The sequence below is a fragment of the Centruroides sculpturatus genome, unplaced genomic scaffold (genome assembly GCF_000671375.1).
Source record: "Centruroides sculpturatus isolate CEXI.00-Female unplaced genomic scaffold, Cexi_2.0 scaffold242, whole genome shotgun sequence".
NCBI lineage: Eukaryota > Metazoa > Arthropoda > Arachnida > Scorpiones > Buthidae > Centruroides > Centruroides sculpturatus.
The window spans coordinates 443,489-467,561 of record NW_019384574.1 but is presented as its reverse complement, the minus strand read 5'-3'; the positions used below and the strand labels follow the sequence as shown (position 1 = coordinate 467,561).

Below are 24,073 nucleotides of genomic sequence, written 5' to 3'. Positions count from 1 at the left end.
TAGATACACAATAAGCAGGGCCGTGCCGTGCTATGATGCAAGGATGCGGCCGCATAAGGCGGCACCATAATGGGCGTCATAAGCATCATTTAAGATGTGGCATAAGAGGCATTTAAGAGGCGGCATTTCGAAGACTTGCATCATATTGAGAAAATCTACCGGACGACCCTGACAATAAGGCAATCTGGTGATGGAGAATGTTGCCCGATATATTCAGATCACTCCTTTCACGAAATTTCTTATTCCCAGACTCGAATTCCCATCTTCAGTATGGCAACCTGCCCGGTGTGGTCCCTGCTACGTGTATAGGTTAATTAAAATATTTTAAATAATGAGATCATTATCGTCAACCATTCTTAGTTCATTTCAGGAAGTTGTAAGGCTTCTCCAAGACTTTTCCAAGTAGGTTTGTCCACTGATTTCCTCTTCCATATTAACCTGGAAAATTTCCTGAATTTGTTCTCCCAACTTTAATGGAGTGTAGCCCGTTTTTTTTCTGACTCTTTCCGCTCTGTAGGCATGAAGAGGGCCTTTTTTTTTAGCAAGCCCATCCTAGATTTGTTAAAAAGGTCCCATTAATGCCTACTTCCCGAAAAAATCTTGGATATTTTTGACCCATCCGCCAAGTACTACGTTCATCATAAATGTATGATGAGGTCATAGTACATAAATACTTTATATCTTCCACCTCCTAACAATAACCAGGTGGATAACTAGCGCCTATGGGGTATTCTGAGTTTTCTTCACGTTCTAATACCTAAATAGGAACCATTTTCTCATAGAAATGTTCTCCATAATCGTATTCTTCTTAGCGGATCATCCACACATTTCAATGTATTTACAAACTGTTTAAACTACAATTTCCTTATCTTCCTAGAAGCCAATTATATTATACGATTATTAATTTTTAAATTACTACAGAGTCTAGACAACAATCATTAAATAGGATTAAGAAAAATAAGAATTGATTGTAAAAAGCAATGACTAATATCTACTCGGGGCTTTCCACCAAAACTGGTTTGATAAAAATCACTTATCGATTTTAATTTATTCTAAATTAAATTTATAAAAATATATAATGTATAATTCATACAAAATGGCTACATATATACCCTATTATAATTGCACAAAAACTGTTATATAGATTAAGAAATTTGCATATGATAATAATACTATTGAAAGCTTTGCTGTGTTTGCCAAATTTTTAATTAAAATTAACCTAAAGAAAGTGATGTGACACCCTGTGCCAATTGTTCTTCGATTTTCTCACGAAACAATACGTCTGTATCTTTCAGAGATTCGTGGTATTTAAATTCCGATTGATCCTAGAACGTCAGAAAATGAAAATTATTAAAATGGGGTCGAGAACACTGGGGTTAAGACGTCTTCATCATTCTATACTTACGGTTCCTCCGTAACATTCTGGTAGTTTATCCTCGTCGATGTATTCTAACATACCCTTCTTGTCCACGAATTTAACTCTGTCGATACCCGCTTGAGGAAGCAGCTTCTTGATAACATCCCAAACAGCTACGATAATACACGGAGTTAGTGATTTGAATTAAAAGAGAATTAAATATAAATATAAAATTTTCACTTACCCTCGAAGATNGGCATTTACAATAGTTAATAATTTAAAATATATTTTAATTTATTAATAATTTATCATAAAGTTAAAATTATTAAATTTTCCTGTAAAGAAAGTTGTGTTAGAATTTTTCCTGGAACGACCCCGATTTTAGAGGAATTCCCTGGGTTTAACAATGCGCGCTCATTGGAGTATACCACAATATATTTATATATGACCTTGTTAAATCGACCAAAGTAGGGGAATATATCTTTAAAAATTGTTTTATATATAGAATTATACAAAATATATGTTTGACTTTATAGTTAATGACATTTAAATTGCATGTGTCGAACTTTCTAATCGTACAATTGTATTGTTACACAAATGTTTACTGTGTTTTAAGATTTAAATAAATAATCTATTACTTCTATTTTCGTTTGTTTTTTTTTTCAACTGTAAAATCTTTACTGAATCTTTCAAATATATTAAAGATAGCTGCAAATAATTTATGCGATATGCTCTAGTTATACGGTGAAGATAAAGGGTGCAATGGGTTCTTTCTAGACGCCATTTTGTTTCCATGGGTGCCATTTTTTTATTTTTAAACGTAAATGTATGTTAATTTAAAGGTATCGAATACGTTTAAATACGATTTTAAACCGAATTTTTCATGATATGCGCCATAATAGCTCAATTGTTCTTGAAGGTGAAAGACAAATACGACGACAGTTTCAATTGTTCACGTCACAAATTCCTAAATGTCTTGTGTATTCAATAAAATTTGGAGTAAATTCGTAAGTTAATCTACAATTTTGGCTAATAAATTAAAGAAAAACAAATGAAAGTTGTTTTGTAAAATAAAGCAAGGGGTGTTTACAGACCTTGAATAGAAGCAAGGTCTATAAACACAAGGTGGTGACACTAACTTTCCTATAAGCTACACCGTTTGTTTTGACCGATGCCAATTAATGACTTGATACTTTATTTACAATTTAACTAAACTGTTACTTCAGAAAATGCAACATGTTCACACTAAAATACAATATACACAGCAAATACCATTATTTGTATCAAAATATGAAGTTATAAAAGCAATAATATCCACTAAATTTCAGTTAAATTATCCTTATTCAATAAGGCGCGACTAGTAAATGAATGCAAAAGGCATCAAATACTACAAAATAGTTTAATTTAGTCATTTATTTGAACACTTCCTTTACTAATAAGATCGAAAATGCGATTTGGCATGCTATCAACAAGGTTTTATTCTATCATGGATGCTTCGAGGGAGTTCCAAGCAGTGACAATTGCTTGTTTTAAGAGTTCGATGACGATTTTGGTAATAAATTTTGGTCAATCAAGATCCTCCAAATGATCCTCCAAGTTCCTTTTTCCATTGAATGGCTATATTTTACCTAGCAAAATCGAATCGGCAGCTTTGTGTTCGGGCTTAAGAGTAAGGGCACTTCTCATTCGAGACCGAACGATGTTGTTGTTGTTGTTGTCGTGTAAAACCCTTCGAACGGTTTCGTGATGTATTTGAATACTTAAATTGTCCCGAATTTGACGCGTGGATGTGGTGAATTAGAGACTGCATTAACAATTTGTCTGCAGTCTCGCGAGATAAGCTTCGAAGGACGTCCACTTCTACGCTTTGGTGTATAATTTGCATGATTTGACAAATAATGCTGAACTACTTTTTTCGAACGTTTGATGCTGTTTGCTATTGTTTTATGTGTGACTACTACCTGGCTAAAGCTTCTCAAACCTACATTTTGTCCTTTCTCAGTCTGTTAAAAGGGTACCACGAGGCATGATAAAAAAATACTACTTTCACACTTTAAACTTGCGAGAAAGATGGCGGTTCTATACTTATGTGGCAGTATGTAAATGTATGCATGTTCTGACCTGAAAAGACCAATCTTCAATAATTTATCATCATTCAATTGTAATTAATCTGGTTCCTCTGTATATATCATTAATAAATCATTACTTATATTAAAGACGTGGAGAAAACTCGGTAAATTCCACATGTCCAACCCATCCTGGCGAGGCGCGAACCCACGACCGAACTCCCAGTGTTCTAGCATCGGAACCGCTTGGCCACTGCTCATAGACCTTAAAAAAATGTCCACATAAGCGCCATCTTTCGACAGATAAACGAAACAATAATAAACTTATCCTTGAAGTTTTGCTTATACTTCAAGGATTGTAATTATAAAATATATAGAAATAATAAACGTTGCAATTTTTAATATTATAGACCACTTTAATGCCTAAAATTACATCAACAATCTTTTAATTATAATATAATCCGCAATGGCGCTTCATTCCGAACTCCATTTTGAATCTTTTTTACTTTCAAAATGGGCGTAATTATAAAGCGAACGACCTAAAAATTATTATTATTATTATTAATTATAGCAAAGTAGAAGTTAATTATATAATTTTTTTGCACAAAATAGAGGATAAAATGTATAAAATTGTGTAACAGTTGTTCTATATTTAAGTGGCTTAATTCTTACTTACTCTACACTTTAGCATGCCTTAAGGCTACTGAACAGGCCTTATCTAGAAGATCCCTCAAACCAGCTATACGTGGAGAGATGTAGAGAAAAAAAGGTGTGTTTATGATATTTTGTTGTCTGCTACCAATTACTTACTATTGATATTTTATTCCCAGATTTACTTGTTTTCTTTGTAGATATCCCCTACAATTCCCTAAGCTCCCTTATAGAGGGGTATAACACACAAAATAGAGTTAATGATAAAACAAAGATGTCGTCATAGACGAGGTCACAGACGAAGTAACTGTAAACAATAATACAGTATTTTATTACGTATAATAAGAGGTAGGACGTTATGGGGACACCTCGGTACAACGCCCGTTTTTTAATATCAGTGGCCGTTGTTTAGAGGTGGCCATTACTAGAGGTTCACAGAAAGTGATGGTGATAAAGGAATCGTTCATATAAAAAAATCGTTTGATTTGATTCCAATAGATGGCGATACAGGTTTCTGGTACTTTTATTTTTTTTTAAATTATCTGTCCGAAAATCGATTGTTTTCGATCGAAATATTAAAATGAATTTAAATTTTGTATTTATTTATTAAATAAAATAATTTAAATAAATTTTACTGTTAAAAAAATACCTATAAAATACAAAGTTCTTAGTTGTGTCAAATGACACTACTTGTGTGTTCTAGTACTAGGATGAAGGTAGAGGAAATAAAGAGGGAGATAAGTCTAAGCACTTTTGAAGCCTCCAGTCTAATTTCTTTAGCGATATTATACAGATTCGGATATATATATTAGTAATGAGGAATTAGATAAGACCCCTCGGCTATGGTTGGGTATGTTCCTAAGTTAATGGGCTAATTTTAAGGTACTTAACCTAATTCATTTATTCAAAAGTAATGTCAGGGACACACATTGATTAGTAAGGAGGATAGAGAAAACTAATAACGGGCACATATTCATTAGTAATGGAGAAAACTAATAAGGGGGCATACGTTTATTAGTAATGGAGAAAACTAATAAGGGGGCACACATTTATTGGTAATGGAGTAAACTAATAAGGGGGCACACATTTATTGGTAATGGAGAAAACTAATAAAGGGGCACACATTTATTGGTAATGAAGAAAACTAATAAGAGGGCACACGTTTATTGGTAAGGGAAAAAATTAATAAGGGGCACACATTCATTAGTAATGGAGAAAACTAATAAGGGGGCACACGTTTATTGGTAATGGAGTAAACTAATAAGGGGGCACACATTTATTGGTAATGGAGAAAACTAATAAAGGGGCACACATTTATTGGTAATGGAGAAAACTAATAAGAGGGCACACGTTTATTGGTAAGGGAGAAAACTAATAAGGGGCACACATTCATTAGTAATGGAGAAAACTAATAAGGGGGCACATGTTTATTGGGAATGGAGAAAACTAATAAGGGGGCACATATTCTTTAGTATGGGAGAGTGAAGAAAATTAGTAAGGGACACTTTAATAAGAAGGAGGTGAAAACTAGTGAGGAGCACATGTTTATTAGTAAAGGAGGGTGGAAAAAGTGGTGAGGGAGACACTCTGTCATAGATGTATATTTATATTTATTTATTGAATTAGTCAATTATTTGTTATCTTATTTTATCGCAGTAGAGCTCAATTAAGATGTAAAAGGACCATGAACGTAGTTATAACCTATAGAAAGAAATTGTTCTCACTGTGGGAGGCGCTATTCCAACATCCTGCTGTACACAACTGATGAGATAGACTTGATTTGTGATGACGTAGAGTGCCACAACCCTTATCCACTGATATTATTAACAGTATAAACGCAGATTGACGATATCGTCTTTATTACCAAATTAATACCACGAAAAAAACATCCCGAAGATCCGGGCATGTTTCTCCTCACTTTCGTGAAAGTATGAATGGCAGATACTTCCTAAATAGCAAGTGTTTTGTTAGTAAAATTCATTCTTACCACTACTTATTTTTGAACTTATAATCTATAATATCTTTTACAGAAAAACTGAGAGAACAATCACTTACTTTAGACGAGTATAGAGCTTTCAATTGCAGGATGTAAAGATTAAGGGAGGAGAAATGACTCTAGAATAGTATTATCACTTTATACGAAAAATATACAAAAAACACAAGAAGCAAGCGTCACGTGTGACGTTTATGACGTGTTTTTGGACAGTTGTGTCCTTTAAATAAGTCATAAAGCGAGTGTCTCTCTGAAACTTCTCATAGAAAACAATTGAAGTGTAGTAAAAAAAAACTAAGTTTTGTCGCAAATTTGATAGTTATATAAGAGATACCTGGCCAAAGTGAGGTATGAAACACTGCAGAAGTAGTTTATCTGTAGTGCAAACTATTATCACATGCACACATAGAAGGCTATTAATTTTCATTTCTCACATACACTAAATAGTATTAATCATTAATTAGGTGTTTAAATTAGTCGAATTAAATGTATATTATTAGATCCTATTGAATAGACTTATAAGCCCTTTTATTTTGCTGTTACCCCCTTACACAGTGTACTGCGTATTATCCTTATGGATGCACACGTGATAAAGTTACACATTCGAATATTACAGTTTTCTATGCGGTTAAAGGTCATACTAGACGATGTCCTTTTACGAATTTTAATTAGTTAATTGGCTAATTTTAGAGTAAGAGAGTGAGGTGGTGAGAAGATAAAGAAACTATCTCAGGAACAGGAAATTCTGATACATAGTCGAGGTGAAGGTTTTTCGCTGTGCCAAATGAGATGTAAATTTTGTACATTTTAACAATTAAATTCTTTAATTTAACACGTGGATAAGTTCTGCACACTGTGAAATTTATTATAATGGCGACAAAAGGCTTCTAACTACGTATCGTCGCTTATATAATAAAATGTTACTAAGATTTAGTGTCACGAGTTTCTTCTTTGTGTATTAGAATCTTATTTTGAAAGTTGCTGATTTTCTTGTAGTCATGACTTGAAGACCATCCCTTTTTAAATCTCAATTGCATTGCAGCAGACAATATTTTACACCAAAAATATGAAAACTTGAAGGGTATCCTTACTTTACTATTTTTATCTCTTTAGAAACTCCTCTTTCCTTAGTTAGTTTCCTTGTTAGCTTCCTGGAAAACCTTTGCTTCTCGAAAGATGAACGTTAATCCATCCGCCATTTTGTTTTGTAATTAATTTATTGATTAGTAATATGCACTTTGACTATTTTGTTTAGAGAAAATCGTTATCGCTTCGGAATCCGGCCGACGTCCGGTCTTTAACAAGATTTTCGAGTTCTTATCTTTGTTTATCTGAAGAAAATGTGGGCGAAAAATACCAAATTTTAAACTTTTAAACCAATTTTGGATAGATTTAATTCATTTTTGTGTAAAATCTTTCCAAAAAAAACCACACAAAAATGTGCTTCACTTCATCAATTAACTCTTCCATCCGTCAATTCTCCATTTATGAATTTTTTTACCGGTATAAAAAAGGGTTTTTATGGTTTTAACTCGCTGAATTTGTAGAAAATATGAAAGCAAAAATGTGTAAAAATTCTTTTAAATTATGAAATTCTGAGGAACTGGGAGAAACAGGAAGAAAAGTTTCCTTTTTGTTGGGTGAGGGTGCGTTTTATCCACAAACTGTCGACTGCAGAGCGTTATCGCCTTCGACTAAAGGTGTCTAAGTTCCGGACGTCACAGAGGTTTGTCTAGGAAAGCTGCAGACATCCTCACATTCGAAGGAAGCTGCGGTCAGGAAACATCCGATAAACTTCCTCGTGTGGTTCTAAAACTGTTGATGTTGGTCTGATCTAGATACATCTCTAGTGATACATCATGGCTCGTTGCAGCCTCTGTCTTCACCTCCTATCTGTCCTTTTTGCTTATCTAATGTAAGTATCAACATGTAGCAATGTCATTTCGTTAAATCGAAGTTGCAAACAGAAATGTCGCGAGATTACTTCGATTTATCGCTGATTCTCTTCATGTAAAATATAATTAAATCAACAATAATAAATTTTCCTTTTCAGAAACGAGGGATTTACAATTGATTTTGGTAGGTATTGAGTGCTCCTTAACGGTTATTAGTTGAGAATTTTCATGTCCTGTTCTTATTTTAGAAGGTACATGCGAGAAACCCAAGGCACCTTCATCAGTTAAACTGAAATGTAAATTCAAAGCTGATACGTGAGTATTACAATGAATCTCACGCTTCAGTTGATTTTTGTTTAGTGTTATTAAATGGCTAAATACTAAATTCTAGTTTGGAGTGTTCGGCTAAATGTAGAAACAAAGGAACGGTTTTTCCCAATGGTGGCACCAGACAAACATTCAATTGCAAAGCCATCGAAGGAGGGTGGCCCGAGGGTTTTGCCATACCCGAGTGTGAAGGTGAGCAAATTTATCAATTTTTATTGGTATGTTTTAAATCTATTTTTCTAAACTGTGATATGTTTTGCAGAAAAATGCGATCCCCCGTGTGAAAATCAAGGGAAGTGCTCTAAAAAGAAGTGCATTTGCACTCCAGATTACAGAGGACCCAATTGTCAATACTGTAAGTAGGATTTCGGGCTCTAGAAAATTAAATACGGTAAAAATCTTGTTAAGATGGTGTTAAATTTTTAGCTAAGTCACTCTGTGATCCATCAACATCGCTGGAATTTTCAGGAATCGCACATTGCAACCATACTTCTACCATATCTCTTTGCACTTTTGACTGTCCTAAGGAAACCACGTTCCAATCCCTACCTGCAGATTCGTATAAATGTAGCATGGATGGGGTGTGGGATCCTTCGGATATTCCAAACTGTGTTCCAGGTAAGTGAATGTTATTTGTCACAGAAAACACAGATGGCTTCTTATATTGTTTATCAATACTTTAGTGAATTTTATGGACGGAAGTGCACCCGTAGGAAAGGAGAGTAAGTGAAATTCTCAGATCTAAGTAACACTCGCTTCACATTCCTGATAATTTTAATTTATTTTTAGCTTTATTACAAGTCGAAACGAAGACAAGTGGCGTGTGTGCAGCTTGGGGTCGATCCCACTTCAGAACTTTCGATGGTTTGCTGTTTAGTTTCCGTGGTCCTTGCACGTATTTGTTATCCAAGGATTGTTCCACGAATTCTTTTAGCATCCACCTGAAGGTAGATCCATTCTGTACGGAAGAAATATGTAAAAAGTACGTTACAGTCTATCTGGGGGATGTCAGGTATGATTTGGACTACGAGAATGGGAATATTGTGGTAAAGAGAGAGGAGGAGATATTGCCTATTCCTGGAAGTGTCGAAGGCTTGCACTTGGAGAAACCAGCAGATTATTTAATATTAAGAAGTTCTTCGGGTTTTAGGTATGTTTTCTTTTCTGAATCAGGATGATAAATATTCATAACAATTGCTGTTTTTAAAATAAATTATTAAATTGTTGTAGCATTACTTTATACATTGCTTGATAAGTCTGAAAAAGTCAAATCTCTTAAGGAGACATAATTAAAGACAATGGAGAATATACTATATGTAATTTTCCGTGTGAGCAGCGACAAGGAATACATCTTGTGTTTTACTTAGTGTTGACATGAATTGCTTGTATTTTTTGTTTTTTATTTAATATTTCTCTCTTTCTTTCTGCGCATTGTTTTTTTTTACTTCCTACTTCTATTTCCTTTTTTATTTTACATAATATACTCTCTTCCTTTGTAAATATTCCGCTGTCTCTCTCTATCTCTCTATCCCGCTATCTATCTATCTATCACTGTCTAGCAATACCTCTTCTTTTGTTCTACATAAAAAAACAGGAATATGTTAATTATTATTCGAGATACGTTAAGCACTTTAATATGTTTATATTATGTTAGATTACTGGGTGCGGTTCGACATACGAATACACTGATTTTTAATTGTTCACAGGCCTATAATGATGTAGAAATATTAAAAATACACGCTGTTTATTGTATACTTACCCGTATGTTAGATAGATCCTTCATAAAGCTATCTGAATGTACAAAAAAAGGTATACATTTCAGGAAGGGTATGTTTTATATCTACATTTTATTACTATGGCCAGGATAGAGGAGTATACTATAGAAGTTAATGGCCTTTAAATTATATATAATTATGTTATTCACAGCTCGTAAATTACCCCTTTTCAGGTTAACGTGGGACGGAAAAGACACCATTCTGCTTTCGATAAATGATCGTTTGAAAAATAATACTTGTGGTTTGTGTGGACAACACGACGGAATCGTGCAAAATGATTTACAGATGCTGGATGGAAAAATTGCACCACAAGTGGCAAGTTTTGTTAACAGTTGGAAGATGAACGAACTAGGGGGTAGGAAAAACGAATTATTTAATAAAGAAATAAACGTGTGTAAAATACAAATGTTATAATAGAAACTTGAATTTTTATAGAGAAATGCCAAGATTCAGTCAATCAAGAAAACATTTGCAGTTATAAAACAGAGGAAGAGAAAATAATTTCACAAAGGGCGGATGTCGAATGTTCAGCCATTTACAATACCGAATATACACCTTGTCATGATGTATGTATTATTTTTTTTTTAAATATTGATAAATCTTGCATGAGCTTTGTTTGCATACATTTGTATTTCGTATTCTTAGAATATGTTTATTATTAATATAAAATTCAAGATATTAGATATATAATGGGGTGTGTTTTTTAGATATATTTAAAAATTTTTCTATAAAATATAAAAATTAGAAAATGTATGCCAGAAGATATAATAATATAGGCCTAAATGCAACACTAACGATACCATCCCGGATTTTTAGGGTGATTTAGTAAGGTTAATTTTATGGGAATAATGAATCAGTGTTCTCTAATCCTTTATAGAATGCTCCTTCTTATTGTGTCTTATAAGGAAGCTGTGCAAGTGTATAAGCGAACACGCCACCCAATTTAGTACTGACAAGTGCATGTTTTAGATAAGAAAGAGCTAATCATTAGGTCAAAGTTCAACTTGGTCGTATGAGAACAGATAAGAATGAGTAAGCTCATATAGGAGCTCCTCTATCCATTTTTACTGAAAACAACTTATTTTCTTTGTGGTGCTTCTCAAAAAAGAAGAGAAGTAGCAAGAAGTATATAGAGAAGAGTGTAGTTTACTAGTATAGTGTAGTGTGTAAAGTGTATTCAATTTAGTCTATGCTCTATCCGATTGTTCTTACAATGGTTGCGTGTTGCGTAGACATCTTTGTACGAATCTTCTTCTGGTATGCTGCTTCTTCAAATGTCTCATTAATACAGAAAAACGTAGTGTACAAGCTGTACTCTTCTTTTACAGTTGGTAAATCCTAAACCGTACTTCACAGCTTGTCGAAACGAATATTGCGCCTGTAAGTCTCCAGATAACACTTGCAAGTGCAACACCTTAGCGGAATACTTTAGAGAATGCATTCGATTGGGTGGAAAAATACACGGAGGATGGAGAAACGAAAGTGTTTGCCGTAAGTTTTAATTGTTTTGATGTGTTCTATAAGGATAAATCTATTAATTAATGAATTATTTTCTAAACAGCTTTAGATTGTCCGGTGGGAATGGAGTACTTCGATTGTGGCAGCTCCTGCCCAAAAACATGCACTAAGACAGAGTACGATTGTGAAGACGAACACTGCGTTGACGGATGTCATTGCCCGGCAGGAACAGCTCTGTACGAAGGAGAATGCATCCCTGAAAGTAAATGTCCCTGCCAGCACAGTAACAAACAATATCAAAATGGCGAACTCATAACTAAAGACTGTAACACTTGGTAAGAATTACTTTTTAACGTTAATAAACAATTAAGAGCTTCGGTTACGTATTCTGAGATTTCTTCCCCCGCTTTTACGACATAATTGTTTACCGAGAAAGACACGTCGTTAAGCGAGCCGACGTAAATCGAACCGTAATTTTTCATAGATTTAGTGTCATAAAGCGAGGTTTCGTTCCGGGAAATGCTACTTTGGGCTTATGTAATTGCATTGTGGTATTTATAAAACACAATAGAACATTTATAACAGGTAGAAGAGCGGGGTGTACCGTAATTTAAACTTAAGTATTATTAAAATTAGTGGTGGCCTAAAGAAGACAGTAAGTTAGTACTTACAACAGTTAACTGACTTTCGGGCATGACTGTATTGTCATTATTTCGTTTTACCATGCAAATTTGATATTTATGGTAAAGTATAAGCAATAATATACTTAAATTTGATACTTTATTATAGTGAATGCCAGGGAGGAAACTGGCAATGCACCTTAAAAGAGTGCGAAAGGAGGTGCACCTCAGCGGGCGATCCTCACTACACAACGTTTGATGGGACGAAATACGAATTTATGGGCACCTGCTCTTATTATTTGGTGTACAATGAATCGTTCAGTATCATTCAAAACAACGAAAATTGCCGAACACTCGGCCTGGTGAGGAAAAATGGTGCCCCTTACGGCGACAGAGCATCTTGTACCAAGTCTTTAACTATCAATTACGGCAACAATAAAGTCATCTTTAAACACGGAGCGGAGGTAAGAACTATCAATTGTTTTGGCTACAAAAGGGAAGAAGTATATAAATAATACATAATTAATTATTTATCAAGGTTTCTGTCAATGGACAAGACGTAAAAGACTTTCCTTTCTCCAATAAGGATATTAATATCATGCATGGAACTTCGAATTTATTGACGGTAACACTCAATTTATACGTTAAATATCCCAAATTAAATTAAATTAATTTGTACATTTTTATTTTCATTTAGTATTTAAATATGTTCTAATTTGTAATGTATTTTAACTGTACATATACGTACTGTACGTGTATACTGTTGTGTATGAATGTAAATACAAGCGCATTTATACATTTTATTATGTTGTCTAGTCAACAATATGAAGTTGTTCGCATCGTTCTCACCAGATGGTGCCACCGTACAGGGGTGAACTCGTGCTAGTTTATCGTATATATCAACACACTACATTTAACGATCCTGGATTAGAAAATGTTTATTTTTCATAAAATATATTGAATTTTCTCTTGTATTTATGTACTAGATTATGTAAAAAACTCGATACACGATTTTCTCTTTTTTTCGATGGGATGGAGTTGATGCCAATGTCTTAAATTGTTATACGGGATGGGCGGAATGTAACTATGCATTGATAAATCTCTTTAATTTCTATATTCCTGAAGAAAAGATGATAAAAGTTATTTTTCTTGTACCTTATTAAATGGAAATTTCAATTTAGGAACCAGCGTCTGTCACCAACAACACTTTTTCCTCAGATACTGATATTCATGGACGGCCACTTCTCTGTGCGTTCGCAACCTAAATGTGGTTATTTTAACTACGAATGACAATTCTCGATTGTTTTCGGATGAATTGTGGCATGACGATTCCACACCGCATGCCACCATCTTTGCACAGAGACCATGATTTCCACACATCATAGCTTGCAGCAATCTATGCTCGCTTCGAAACGGACAAACAGTTGGCCATCTATGTGCCACCCATCGTGCAGCCTCTCTCGCTCATTGTCCACATAAATCATGCAGGAATTATAAGATTGCATTGATTACGGTACAAGAATAGATACTGTTTATTATGATTTCTTTATTGTAACAACAGTTATAGTGATTTCTCAACGCCTAGTTACTTTACACCCATTCTGTATATATACATATATCATCATATGGGCAGAACGCAGCTGTTCGTCCTCTGATGAGATAAAAGAAGATAAAATAATAACTATAATTTAGAAATTTACATATTAATTAATTATTTATTTTTTATTAGTTGGACATACCAAATCTGCTAACCATCATTTGGGATGGAAAAAACCGTGTATACGTGGATGCGGCTGCAGCTTTGCATAACTCAGTTACTGGGTTGTGTGGGACTTTGAACAACAATCAAAATGACGATTTCTTGACCCCAGACGGAAACGTAGAAATCGATGTGAGTAAATTCGCAGACAAATGGAAAACGGATCCCACGTGCAGCGAAGAATTACAGAATATTGACACTAGAGATTCCTGCGACATTAATCCGCAGAAGAAAGAGACTTCAGAGGAATTATGTTCTATAATAAAAAGTGATATATTTAAAGGTAGATTAATCATTTGTGTATCTTTTATATTATTATTATTCAAGTATTACAGCAGTTATGGTTTGCATACCTCATCTTTTGTGTATAAAAGAGTCAATACGTGCACAAAAGAACAATGAATGTTCTTTATTAACTTCTACTGTTATTTATGTATTTAATTGTTTTTAGAATGCCACGACGATGTAGATCCCGATCCATTCTTTAAGGATTGCTTATACGACATGTGCGCCTGTGCTGTGAAAGCTAAAGAATGTCTTTGTCCTTCTATGGATAATTATGCAGCAACGTGTGCCAAGAAAGGTGTCATAGTATCTTGGAAGACAGAAGTGCCGTCATGTCGTAAGAATTTTATAAATATTTTCTTATATACTCATATATAATGATCAGTTGGATACTGTACATAAATTCATTTTGAATTACTGATACACATGAAGGATTATGGACAATTTTCTAAGATTTTGCTCAAAAATTCACTTACGGTTAATGTTATTTTATAGAAACTCCGTGTCACGGTGGTCAGATTTATCAGGAATGCAGCAATCCGTGCCAACTTAATTGTAAATCTATATCCATGGGAGAAAAATGCGTGAAGAAATGTATACAAGGTTGTGCATGTCCAGAAGGTATGACATTGGGTAACGATGGAATATGCATCCCAATTATCGAGTGCCCTTGTTTCTTCAAAGATATGGAATATGCTCCAAATGCAATGAGAACAAATGGGAAGACCGAATGGTAATTATATGTTTATATATAAGAAATCTTTAAATAAATTATACAAGTTGTAATTATTTTATAGTAATTGTAAAAATGCTAAATGGGAATGTCGAGTATCAGAAAAACACAATGCTACTATAATGGAAGAATTTATGATGTCTGATATTGGACAATACTGCGATCCCGAATTGCATCTTGAATATTCTGATTGTCTAGATTGTCCGGTAACTTGCGAAAATTACTTCACTCCAAAGAAATTGTGCGAGAATAATGCATGTAGACAAGGATGTGGGTCAGTAAGAATTTTTTTATATTATACCATTCGATAACGTATAAAGAGTTTAATTTTAAAGGATTTAAACTATATAGATGCCAACCGGGTTACATTCTTGAAGATATATATGCTCAGGGCTGCATAAAAGCAACAGAATGTGGATGCACTCATGGAGGAAAGAAATACCCAAATGGATCTACAAGAAAAAGAGATTGTAGAACTTGGTACGTTTCTATTTACAATTAACAATGAGAATTTCAGTTCCGTTTGTTTAATAAGCTGCATTTCAATTTAGGTTTATCTTAGATTTTTTAATATTTAATTTAGATTTTTAACTGTGGGATGACTCTTGATTGCCTCTAAGATCTTCTTATGCCCCTTTGTATTAAATGTTTGTGACGAAATCTTCCCACATCTTCAGTGCAAAGGAGGTTAAGAAGATTTTACAGCACAAGTTTCTTTTTGTGCTCTAAAATCTTCCCATACACGTGTGGGAATGTATGGAGATAAATATTTCTAGAGTTTAGTGATCCAAATAATTTCCTTCCATGCTTTAGCTAGTAAAAATCGAAAGGAGCAATGTATCCATTGCTGAAAACATCCGTCTGATATGTCGAAAAAAATATTATCTTATCTGTTAAGATAAATTGCACCAATAGAAGGCAAAGCATCAAATAAGATAGCGAAATATAGAAGACAAACAACAATAAATCATTTTTGAAGGGTGTAAATCTTAAGTTCTGTATTGTTTTCAGCGTTTGCAACAGCGGTCAGTGGAAATGCGAAGAGAAAAACTGTCCAGGATTCTGTTCTTCTTGGGGAGGATCGCATTTTAAAACATTCGACGGTCACTTATACGAGTTCCAAGGCGATTGCGAATATATCTTGACCGAATCCCTCAAGAAAGACGACATCGACAGTTTCAGAATTACCATTAAAAACGAAGAATGTGGAACGAGTGGAATCACCTGTATTAAAACTGTCAAGTTTTATTTGGGTACGTAAATCATTAGGCATTTTTACATTCAAATTAGTGTTTTAAACCGGCCACCCCCATATTGTGAGGGTCAGCTCATGGAGGATTAAATTCGTAATGCATAAAGTTTAGGAAAAGTAGAATGCATGTGAGGTAACATATTTGAAACATTCTACGTATGAAACAATACAGACACTACATATAACATTGCTGTTTACTTAGCAGTGTATTCTGCTATCACCACCATTTTGAATGGCGCCGTTAAGGAGTATCCTATATTTATTATTTATTTCTGAAAAATTTCAGGTGAATTTAAAGTAATTTTATCCGAAAATGAGCCACTTCCAAGGCCAAACTATAATTCTCGTCTGATGGTGAGGAAAGTGGGATTGTATGTGTTTGTGTACAGCAACATCGGTATTATACTTCAGTGGGACAGAAGAAGTCGAGTTTCTATTCAAGCAAATCCGTCTTGGAGAGGAAAGGTTTGTAAATATTAGGTTAATTAATCGTAATTAAATTAAATTAGAATTTAATTTAAATTAACTTTTGCAGCTAACTGGTTTGTGTGGTAATTTTAACGACGACAGACTCGACGATTTCAAAAGTCCAGCAGGAGGTCTGGTGGAAGCTCGAGCGGTGGTGTTTGGTCACAGTTGGAGATTATATGAAAGTTGTCCTTATCCTTTGGATATCAAAGATCCTTGTACTGCCAGTCGCAAACAATTTGCTACTACCCAGTGCGGTATACTAAAATCTGACGTATTTAAACCTTGTCACTTGGCCGTACCTCTCACTCCATATTTCGACAGGTAAAATAAGTTTTGCAGATTAAGAAGTGAGATTTAAGTATAAAATTTTACTGATTTAAAAACTAATTTCAGGTGTGTAACCGATACTTGCGGCTGCGACAAAGGAGGTGATTGCGAATGTTTATGCACAGCTATATCCGCTTATGCTTACGAATGTAACATTCAGGGTATTTATATTAAATGGAGAACACAGGATTTATGTCGTAAGTAGTGTTAAATTATTGTATAATGCGCTTTCCTCTCAGTTGGCCAATAAATTAAAATGATATTTCAGCTGTTCAGTGCGAAGAATGCGGTAGATACGAACCGTGCATTTCCACTTGCCCAAAAATGACGTGCGAAACGAAATTCCTGTATTCTGGTTTGAACGATTTATGTACAAACGAACCGTGTGTAGACGGATGCGAACCAAAACCTTGCCCAGGGGGCCAAATTTTCAACAATGATAACGACTTTAAATGCATACCCGAAGAAGAGTGTAAAGTGCATTGCTTGGAAATTAACGGCATCCTGTATTACGAAGGCGAACTCATACAAGACGTTAGTGTTGGTGATGGATGTCAGACATGGTATTAATGAATAATTAAAAATATAATTAATAATTAATATATACTCCAGTTTCTAATAATGATCATATTTTCAGTTACTGTCGTCGCGGTAATATCAGTTGTATAGGTCAACCTTGTTCCACGCCATTACCGTTCTGTTACAAGAACGGTTGGTCCGAATGGATCAACACACCCCCAACGATAACAGGAGATTACGAACTCATAAAAGATCTTAAGATACCTTGCAGTCCAGATAAGATAACTGATATAGAATGTAGGCTTGCTGGTACTGAAATTTCTTCGAAAAACCCATTAAAATTTCAATCTCAGAAACTGACATGTGACACTTCTATTGGATTAAAATGTAGCAATGCTGAGCAAACAACTGGAAAATGTGAAGATTTCGAAGTAAAAGTATATTGTGATTGTTGTAAGTATTGTTAAATAAATATTAACTACGGATTTTGTTTATAATTCTTTAAATATTCTCCCATTTCTTGTGTTTAATGATAGTATGAGTCTACAAGATCCTCACTTTATCTTATGGTGTCTTTCATGTTTTGCCATTCTCTTAATCGATTTGGTCAATTGAATTCGTTTTTTTGCCACTATCTTTGAGCTACGTACAATTCCATATATAACAACAGTATGCTGATTAGTTGCATTATGAGATGATTAAATCATTTTTGAGCTCAATTCTGATGGGTTATTTGAATTTAGATAGATGCATTTATTATATAGGGGAGATCGGGGCAACTTCGGCAAGCGGGGCAAGTTTGTCAAGCGCTTTTTTTAAAAAACAAATTAAAAGGAGACTTTGGTTATAGGTTAGGCAGTTGAGTTTTATTGGTGGCTTGTTGAGTGTAATGTTTTTATTGTTCTCCAACAAGCGTAGTTGAATTATCAAGCAAATTTTCATTTTCGTTCAATTCCATATAATATTTTTTTTCCATTTATATTGAATTGGCAGGTTTTGTTATAATTCCATGATAACGAAAGTTACTTTTCCTGTTAGAAGGATGTAACTTCAACTTATTCACGTGGCCAGATCGTGGCTTGGCATTCTGTTCTCAGGGTTGTACTTAATGTTTCGAAATCATGACTAGCGGGGTAAGATCGGCAACATAAAGCCACATTAGAAGCAAAGGATAAAAATCAAACAGATGATAAATGAAAACATGTTTGCATTTGTTATTCATGTATATATGTCTTTGAACTTGCATTTCGTTGTAATAATATTAAATGGGTGTTGGATTTGTATTTCTTTGTTTTAATAGTGAATTCCAACTTATACATTGTTAATAACATAATTTTATATACGTGCCTATCTTGCCCCATTACTGTTGCCCCTATACCAGGGGCAACTTTAATAAAAATAATTAAAATAATTACAACTTTACAAAAAGAGAGAAGTTGCCGATCTTGCCCCTATACCCGGGGCAACTTCGTCAATTTCTCTCTTCTTGTAAAGTTGTAATTATTTTAATTATTTTTATTTCCAAACTGATTTCAACCAGTTCTATAGTAAGGTAACATTCCAATAGACAATATGCAAAGCTTTTTTTTCAGTTTACAGCAGTATTTATTACACAAAATTTAAGTAAAGCTTAACATGCCGATCTTGCCCCGATCTCCCCTATATTATAAGGTGTTTTCTAGTATATTGTTAGGGTTATGTATACCACCATTCATTAGATAATAACAAAGCAATAATTGATTTTATTTATGGTAGCTTACCATAGATCATATAAACAGAAAAAAATGTGGAGAGATTCTATTGTTCTAAAATACATGATTAACTTTTTATAAAAAATCATAATTTTTTATGATTATATTTAAAAATAAATTCAAATTTTCAGCTCAGTTTACCACAATTCCTCCAACACCTTCCATAAAAACTGAAGAACCAGAAATTCTACCAATACCAGAATGTACAGCACCAGGATGGACTTTCTGGATGAATTCTGAAAAACCAACTGACGAAGGAGAAGATGAAGATATATCCACAATAAGGAAATTTTATAAATTCTGTCCAGATGAAGAAATTACTGACGTTCAGTGTCGTATAGCATCTAGCGGTATAGATTCCGAATTTACAAATGAAGACGTTGAGTGTACAAAGAAAGGTGTCTTCTGTAAAACTAGTTCCGTAGGTGTCAGGTGTTCCGATTATGAAATAAGATTTTATTGCTTGTGTGAAGATTCCGGTAAGTATTTATAAGTTCAAACAGTACATACTACTTTTTATGTTATTGTAAATGAATATATATTTATGTATTGAAGAATGTAGCGATCCCAGAGGGATGGAAAAAGGAGAAATTCTCGATTCACAGATAAGAGTATCGAGCTTTACTGGGAGAAATAACAAAGCAAGACTTAATAGCGAATATTATTGGAGATCAAAATTAAATTCGAGTACGGAATGGATTGAGGTAAAAATTGCCATTATGGAGTTGGTGGCATAGGGGAGATCGGGGCAACTTCGGCATGCGGGGCAAGTTTGTCAAGCGCTTTTTTAAAAAACAAATTAAAAGAAGACTTTGGTTATAGGTTAGGCAGTTGAGTTTTATTGGTGGCTTGTTGAGTGTAGTGTTTTTATTGTTCTCCAACAAGCGTAGGTTGAATTATCAAGCAAATTTTCATTTTCGTTCAATTCCATATAATATTTTTTTTCCATTTATATTGAATTGGCAGGTTTTGTTATAATTCCATGATAACGAAAGTTACTTTTCCTGTTAGAAGGATGTAACTTCAACTTATTCACGTGGCCAGATCGTGGCTTGGCATTCTGTTCTCAGGGTTGTACTTAATGTTTCGAAATCATGACTAGCGGGGTAAGATCGGCAACATAAAGCCACATTAGAAGCAAAGGATAAAAATCAAACAGATGATAAATGAAAACATGTTTGCATTTGTTATTCATGTATATATGTCTTTGAACTTGCATTTCGTTGTAATAATATTAAATGGGTGTTGGATTTGTATTTCTTTGTTTTAATAGTGAATTCCAACTTATACATTGTTAATAACATAATTTTATATACGTGCCTATCTTGCCCCATTACTGTTGCCCCTATACCAGGGGCAACTTTAATAAAAATAATTAAAATAATTACAACTTTACAAAAAGAGAGAAGTTGCCGATCTTGCCCCTATACCCGGGGCAACTTCGTCAATTTCTCTCTTCTTGTAAAGTTGTAATTATTTTAATTATTTTTATTTCCAAATTGATTTTAACCAGTTCTATAGTAAGGTAACATTCCAATAGACAACATGCAAAGCTTTTTTTTCAGTTTACAGCAGTATTTATTACACAAAATTTAAGTAAAGCTTAACATGCCGATCTTGCCCCGATCTCCCCTATATCTTTAGTAATTCGATGATTAAAACGGGTGTTGTCGTGTATGTCTATTTTTAATTTGTCCTTTTATGTATTACCTCAATTGTTCTTAACCTTTACCACTGACTCATCCCCCTCAATTTTTAAAATTTGCTTTCGCAACCTCTATGAAAATTTCTTTAATTTTTTTATTTAAGAAGGTAGGTTCGTTTGTTTGAGTGTATTTTAGTTTCACTCCGAGAAGAGTTTGAGATATTAAGAAAGAGAATACACCTGTGCCCATTTTGATCTAGACCTAGGATTTACAACAGATAAAGATACATAAGTCAAGTCTTTAAGTTTGATATTGGCGTATTTTTATTAGAATCTTAATTTAGAGAAGGCAGCTGTCAAAGGCGAAAACAATTTCATTTTCCAGAAAAGATACAGTATCTAGAAGTATTATTTTCTTTTTTATTCTTTCCATCCTGTGGGCACCTATGGTGCTCTTGCTTAACATGGATTTGTCCAGGATCTCAATGAGAGAGGCTGGATGATAGAACCCAATACATCAGGGATCACCTGGATTTTGGGATTCAATCCCAAATTCTCAAGAGATATTCTCAATATTTATTTAAAAAACTTTAAATCAAACAAAATGAATTTCATGAGTGCAGAATGTACATTTAGCTCAACACATATTTAATTCTGTATATAAATAGTTTACGAAGAAAACGGAATTTGGTCATCAAGAAATTTAATATAAATGATAATGATGATAATTATTTTACAGATAAATTTAGGAGAAGTTCAAAATATAACTGGAATTAGCACACAAGGACATCCGTTTGCTGACGAATGGGTAACTTCGTACGTGGTTCTTTACGGAGATGACAAATTCAACTTTAAGACTATTTTAGATGAAGACGGAAAGAAGAAGGTACGCAAAGAAATCTTTTAACAATTCGATCAAGGATTAAAGAATATATTAGTGATAAACAAAATTACATTGATGTATTGTAGTATTTCTGATGGGCATAGTAATATTACACGTCTTCCTCGTGTATAAGAGCAGAGAGAATGGAAAAAATAAGGTCCAACACAATTCTCTCACTCTTTCTTGTTTACTAATAAGTACTGTACAAAAAAACCTGTGTTATATTGTGTGAAAACAACGCGTTAGTATGTGTAGAAAGTGAAGTTTTACTTCAGTCTTATTTCTTTATTCACGTGAAGTAAGAAGTGAAGTAAAAAGTAACCTTCTACACTGAATATTATATCATTTTTACCCACTTCCACTTTAATTTTTATCTTCGCTTTTAATAAAGTAACAAGAAGGTAGTAACTTTAATTAAACATAATTTATGAACAGTGAATTGCTCATTTTATAAATTGAATATTTGTAAATATCTTGAAAATTCTTGAACCAAAACAAAATGAAAGTCAGGAGGGGTCGATATATTCTTTATTGTGCAGTTGAAATTCACAATTTTTTAAAAAAATGTTTTTAATAGAAATTCCGAGGTAACGAAGACCGTGACACGGTGGTAACTCAATACTTACCCATAAAACTGAGAACCAAATTCATACGTATTTATCCCCAAGACTGGTTCAATTGGATAACTATGAGAGTCGAGTTACTTGGTTGCAACGTAAAAGGTAAATAAATACTTAAACGATATAAAAATTATAAATTATATACTACTATTTAGTGTAATTACGGTAAACGAGTTTCTGTTATTCTATGAAAATTGGTCAAAACGTCAGTTTACCATTAACATTTTATACAGTTCCCATAAGAGTTACCACTACTCTGCCAATTTTCTCAACTTCACCGGTCCCGACGTCCCCAACAGTTTGTGTACAGGGGTGGACAGAATATTACGATACTGACGATCCGTCGACCGACGATGGAGACACAGAAAACATTACCTACATTAAAGCTGTTTACGGAATCTGTAAGGGTGGTGTTATATCAGATGTACAATGCGTTACAGAGGTTGAAGGTGAACTTGTCGACTATACCAAAAGTGGAGATTCCAGTCTCAAGTGTTCTCGTACCACAGGATTTGTATGCATTAATTTTATGCAAAGAAAGACAAAGAAATGTAAAAATTATAAAATACGATTGTATTGTGATTGCGGTGGTAAGTACAAAAACTCTACTGAATAAGTTGTATTGTTTATTTTGAACAAATATATTACACTAATTTTATGTATTTTTGAGTGTTAAGTTATTTTATTATTCAATTTATTTTCAGAATTAACTACATCGGAGTCAGTTACTTCAACTTTATATATTCCACCTCCTTGTACACAAGGATGGACAGAATATTATAACACGAATAATCCATGGGATGGAGAAGGAGACTTTGAACCGTTAACCGAATTGATAGAAAAATATAAATTTTGTCAAGCTGATCAAGTGAAGAATGTGGAATGTAAAGCTCTAATTTTGAATGGTGGAGTAAAATCTGAATCTCTAGAAGTGACACGAGTGGATTGGACAGAATCTGGAGACGTAGTCACGTGTAATGTGGAAGAAGGTCTGGTTTGTTTTAATAATCTCCAGGGTAAAGGAAAACGTTGCAAGGATTACGCCGTTAGATTTTATTGCCAGTGCGGTATGTTTGCATTTTTTTCATTATTGCAAAGAAAATATAGGATGATTCGAAAGTTTCTATATAAAACTGACACTTTAGTGAATGTACAGTACGTTTGATGGGTGTGTATGTGTATAATATCATACGTATTAACATGCACTTACCATGAATATAAGATGAATGCATTCGTATGTACTTTACGTCCATGTAAATGGGACTCGTATAAATAGTGTACTGATTTATAAATGACTACATGGTAAGGTGATCCCTTTGCTTGTATAGTATATGGAGACTTTTGAGTCACCCTGTGTATGTGTATAGTCGACCCCTCTATAACACTGTTGATAATTCCGTTTTATATGAATTCCATGTTGTACGAGTCACTCAGATTTTACAAATACGTGCGCCAGGCTGTGAACGGCTCACGTATTTCTAAAATCTAAGTGACTCGTACAACATGGAATCCATATAAAACGGAATTATCAACAGTGTTATAGGGGGGTCGACTTGTATATTAAATAATCGGTCTCTAACATTGTTAATAGTTGAAACAATCGTAGAGAGTGGTCTAGAAGTTAGTTAACCCTCATTTCATTATTATTTTTAATTATTTAATTATAGAAATTTAAGTATAATTAAC

General features: G+C 33.8%; 1 protein-coding gene and 1 long non-coding RNA gene across 2 annotated transcripts in view; one reads left to right on the top strand and one right to left on the bottom strand.

Moving 5' to 3' along the window:
- Positions 1-1,261: 1,261 nt before the first annotated feature.
- On the bottom strand, positions 1,262-1,611 carry LOC111624255. Its single transcript, XR_002756543.1, has 3 exons — positions 1,602-1,611; positions 1,406-1,530; positions 1,262-1,325 (listed from the first exon to the last, which is right to left on the bottom strand). It is a non-coding gene; the product is annotated as an uncharacterized LOC111624255 (long non-coding RNA).
- A 6,157-nt stretch (positions 1,612-7,768) lies between these two features.
- The window catches only part of LOC111624286 (hemocytin-like), a 33,586-nt gene continuing 17,281 nt past the window's right edge, over positions 7,769-24,073 (top strand). Inside the window, exons 1-31 of the mRNA XM_023367097.1 lie at positions 7,769-7,982; positions 8,121-8,146; positions 8,211-8,277; positions 8,354-8,481; positions 8,552-8,644; positions 8,716-8,907; positions 8,973-9,011; positions 9,079-9,439; positions 10,238-10,419; positions 10,500-10,630; positions 11,393-11,555; positions 11,626-11,857; positions 12,312-12,606; positions 12,681-12,767; positions 13,872-14,184; positions 14,353-14,523; positions 14,682-14,919; positions 14,984-15,193; positions 15,271-15,399; positions 15,931-16,172; positions 16,458-16,636; positions 16,707-16,963; positions 17,036-17,166; positions 17,238-17,532; positions 17,607-17,941; positions 19,371-19,718; positions 19,795-19,943; positions 21,624-21,770; positions 22,345-22,489; positions 22,621-22,977; positions 23,092-23,454. Coding sequence (XP_023222865.1) covers positions 7,927-7,982; positions 8,121-8,146; positions 8,211-8,277; positions 8,354-8,481; positions 8,552-8,644; positions 8,716-8,907; positions 8,973-9,011; positions 9,079-9,439; positions 10,238-10,419; positions 10,500-10,630; positions 11,393-11,555; positions 11,626-11,857; positions 12,312-12,606; positions 12,681-12,767; positions 13,872-14,184; positions 14,353-14,523; positions 14,682-14,919; positions 14,984-15,193; positions 15,271-15,399; positions 15,931-16,172; positions 16,458-16,636; positions 16,707-16,963; positions 17,036-17,166; positions 17,238-17,532; positions 17,607-17,941; positions 19,371-19,718; positions 19,795-19,943; positions 21,624-21,770; positions 22,345-22,489; positions 22,621-22,977; positions 23,092-23,454 — 6,061 coding nt within the window. The 5' untranslated portion in view covers positions 7,769-7,926. The remainder of the gene's footprint in view (positions 7,983-8,120; positions 8,147-8,210; positions 8,278-8,353; positions 8,482-8,551; positions 8,645-8,715; positions 8,908-8,972; positions 9,012-9,078; positions 9,440-10,237; positions 10,420-10,499; positions 10,631-11,392; positions 11,556-11,625; positions 11,858-12,311; positions 12,607-12,680; positions 12,768-13,871; positions 14,185-14,352; positions 14,524-14,681; positions 14,920-14,983; positions 15,194-15,270; positions 15,400-15,930; positions 16,173-16,457; positions 16,637-16,706; positions 16,964-17,035; positions 17,167-17,237; positions 17,533-17,606; positions 17,942-19,370; positions 19,719-19,794; positions 19,944-21,623; positions 21,771-22,344; positions 22,490-22,620; positions 22,978-23,091; positions 23,455-24,073) is intronic.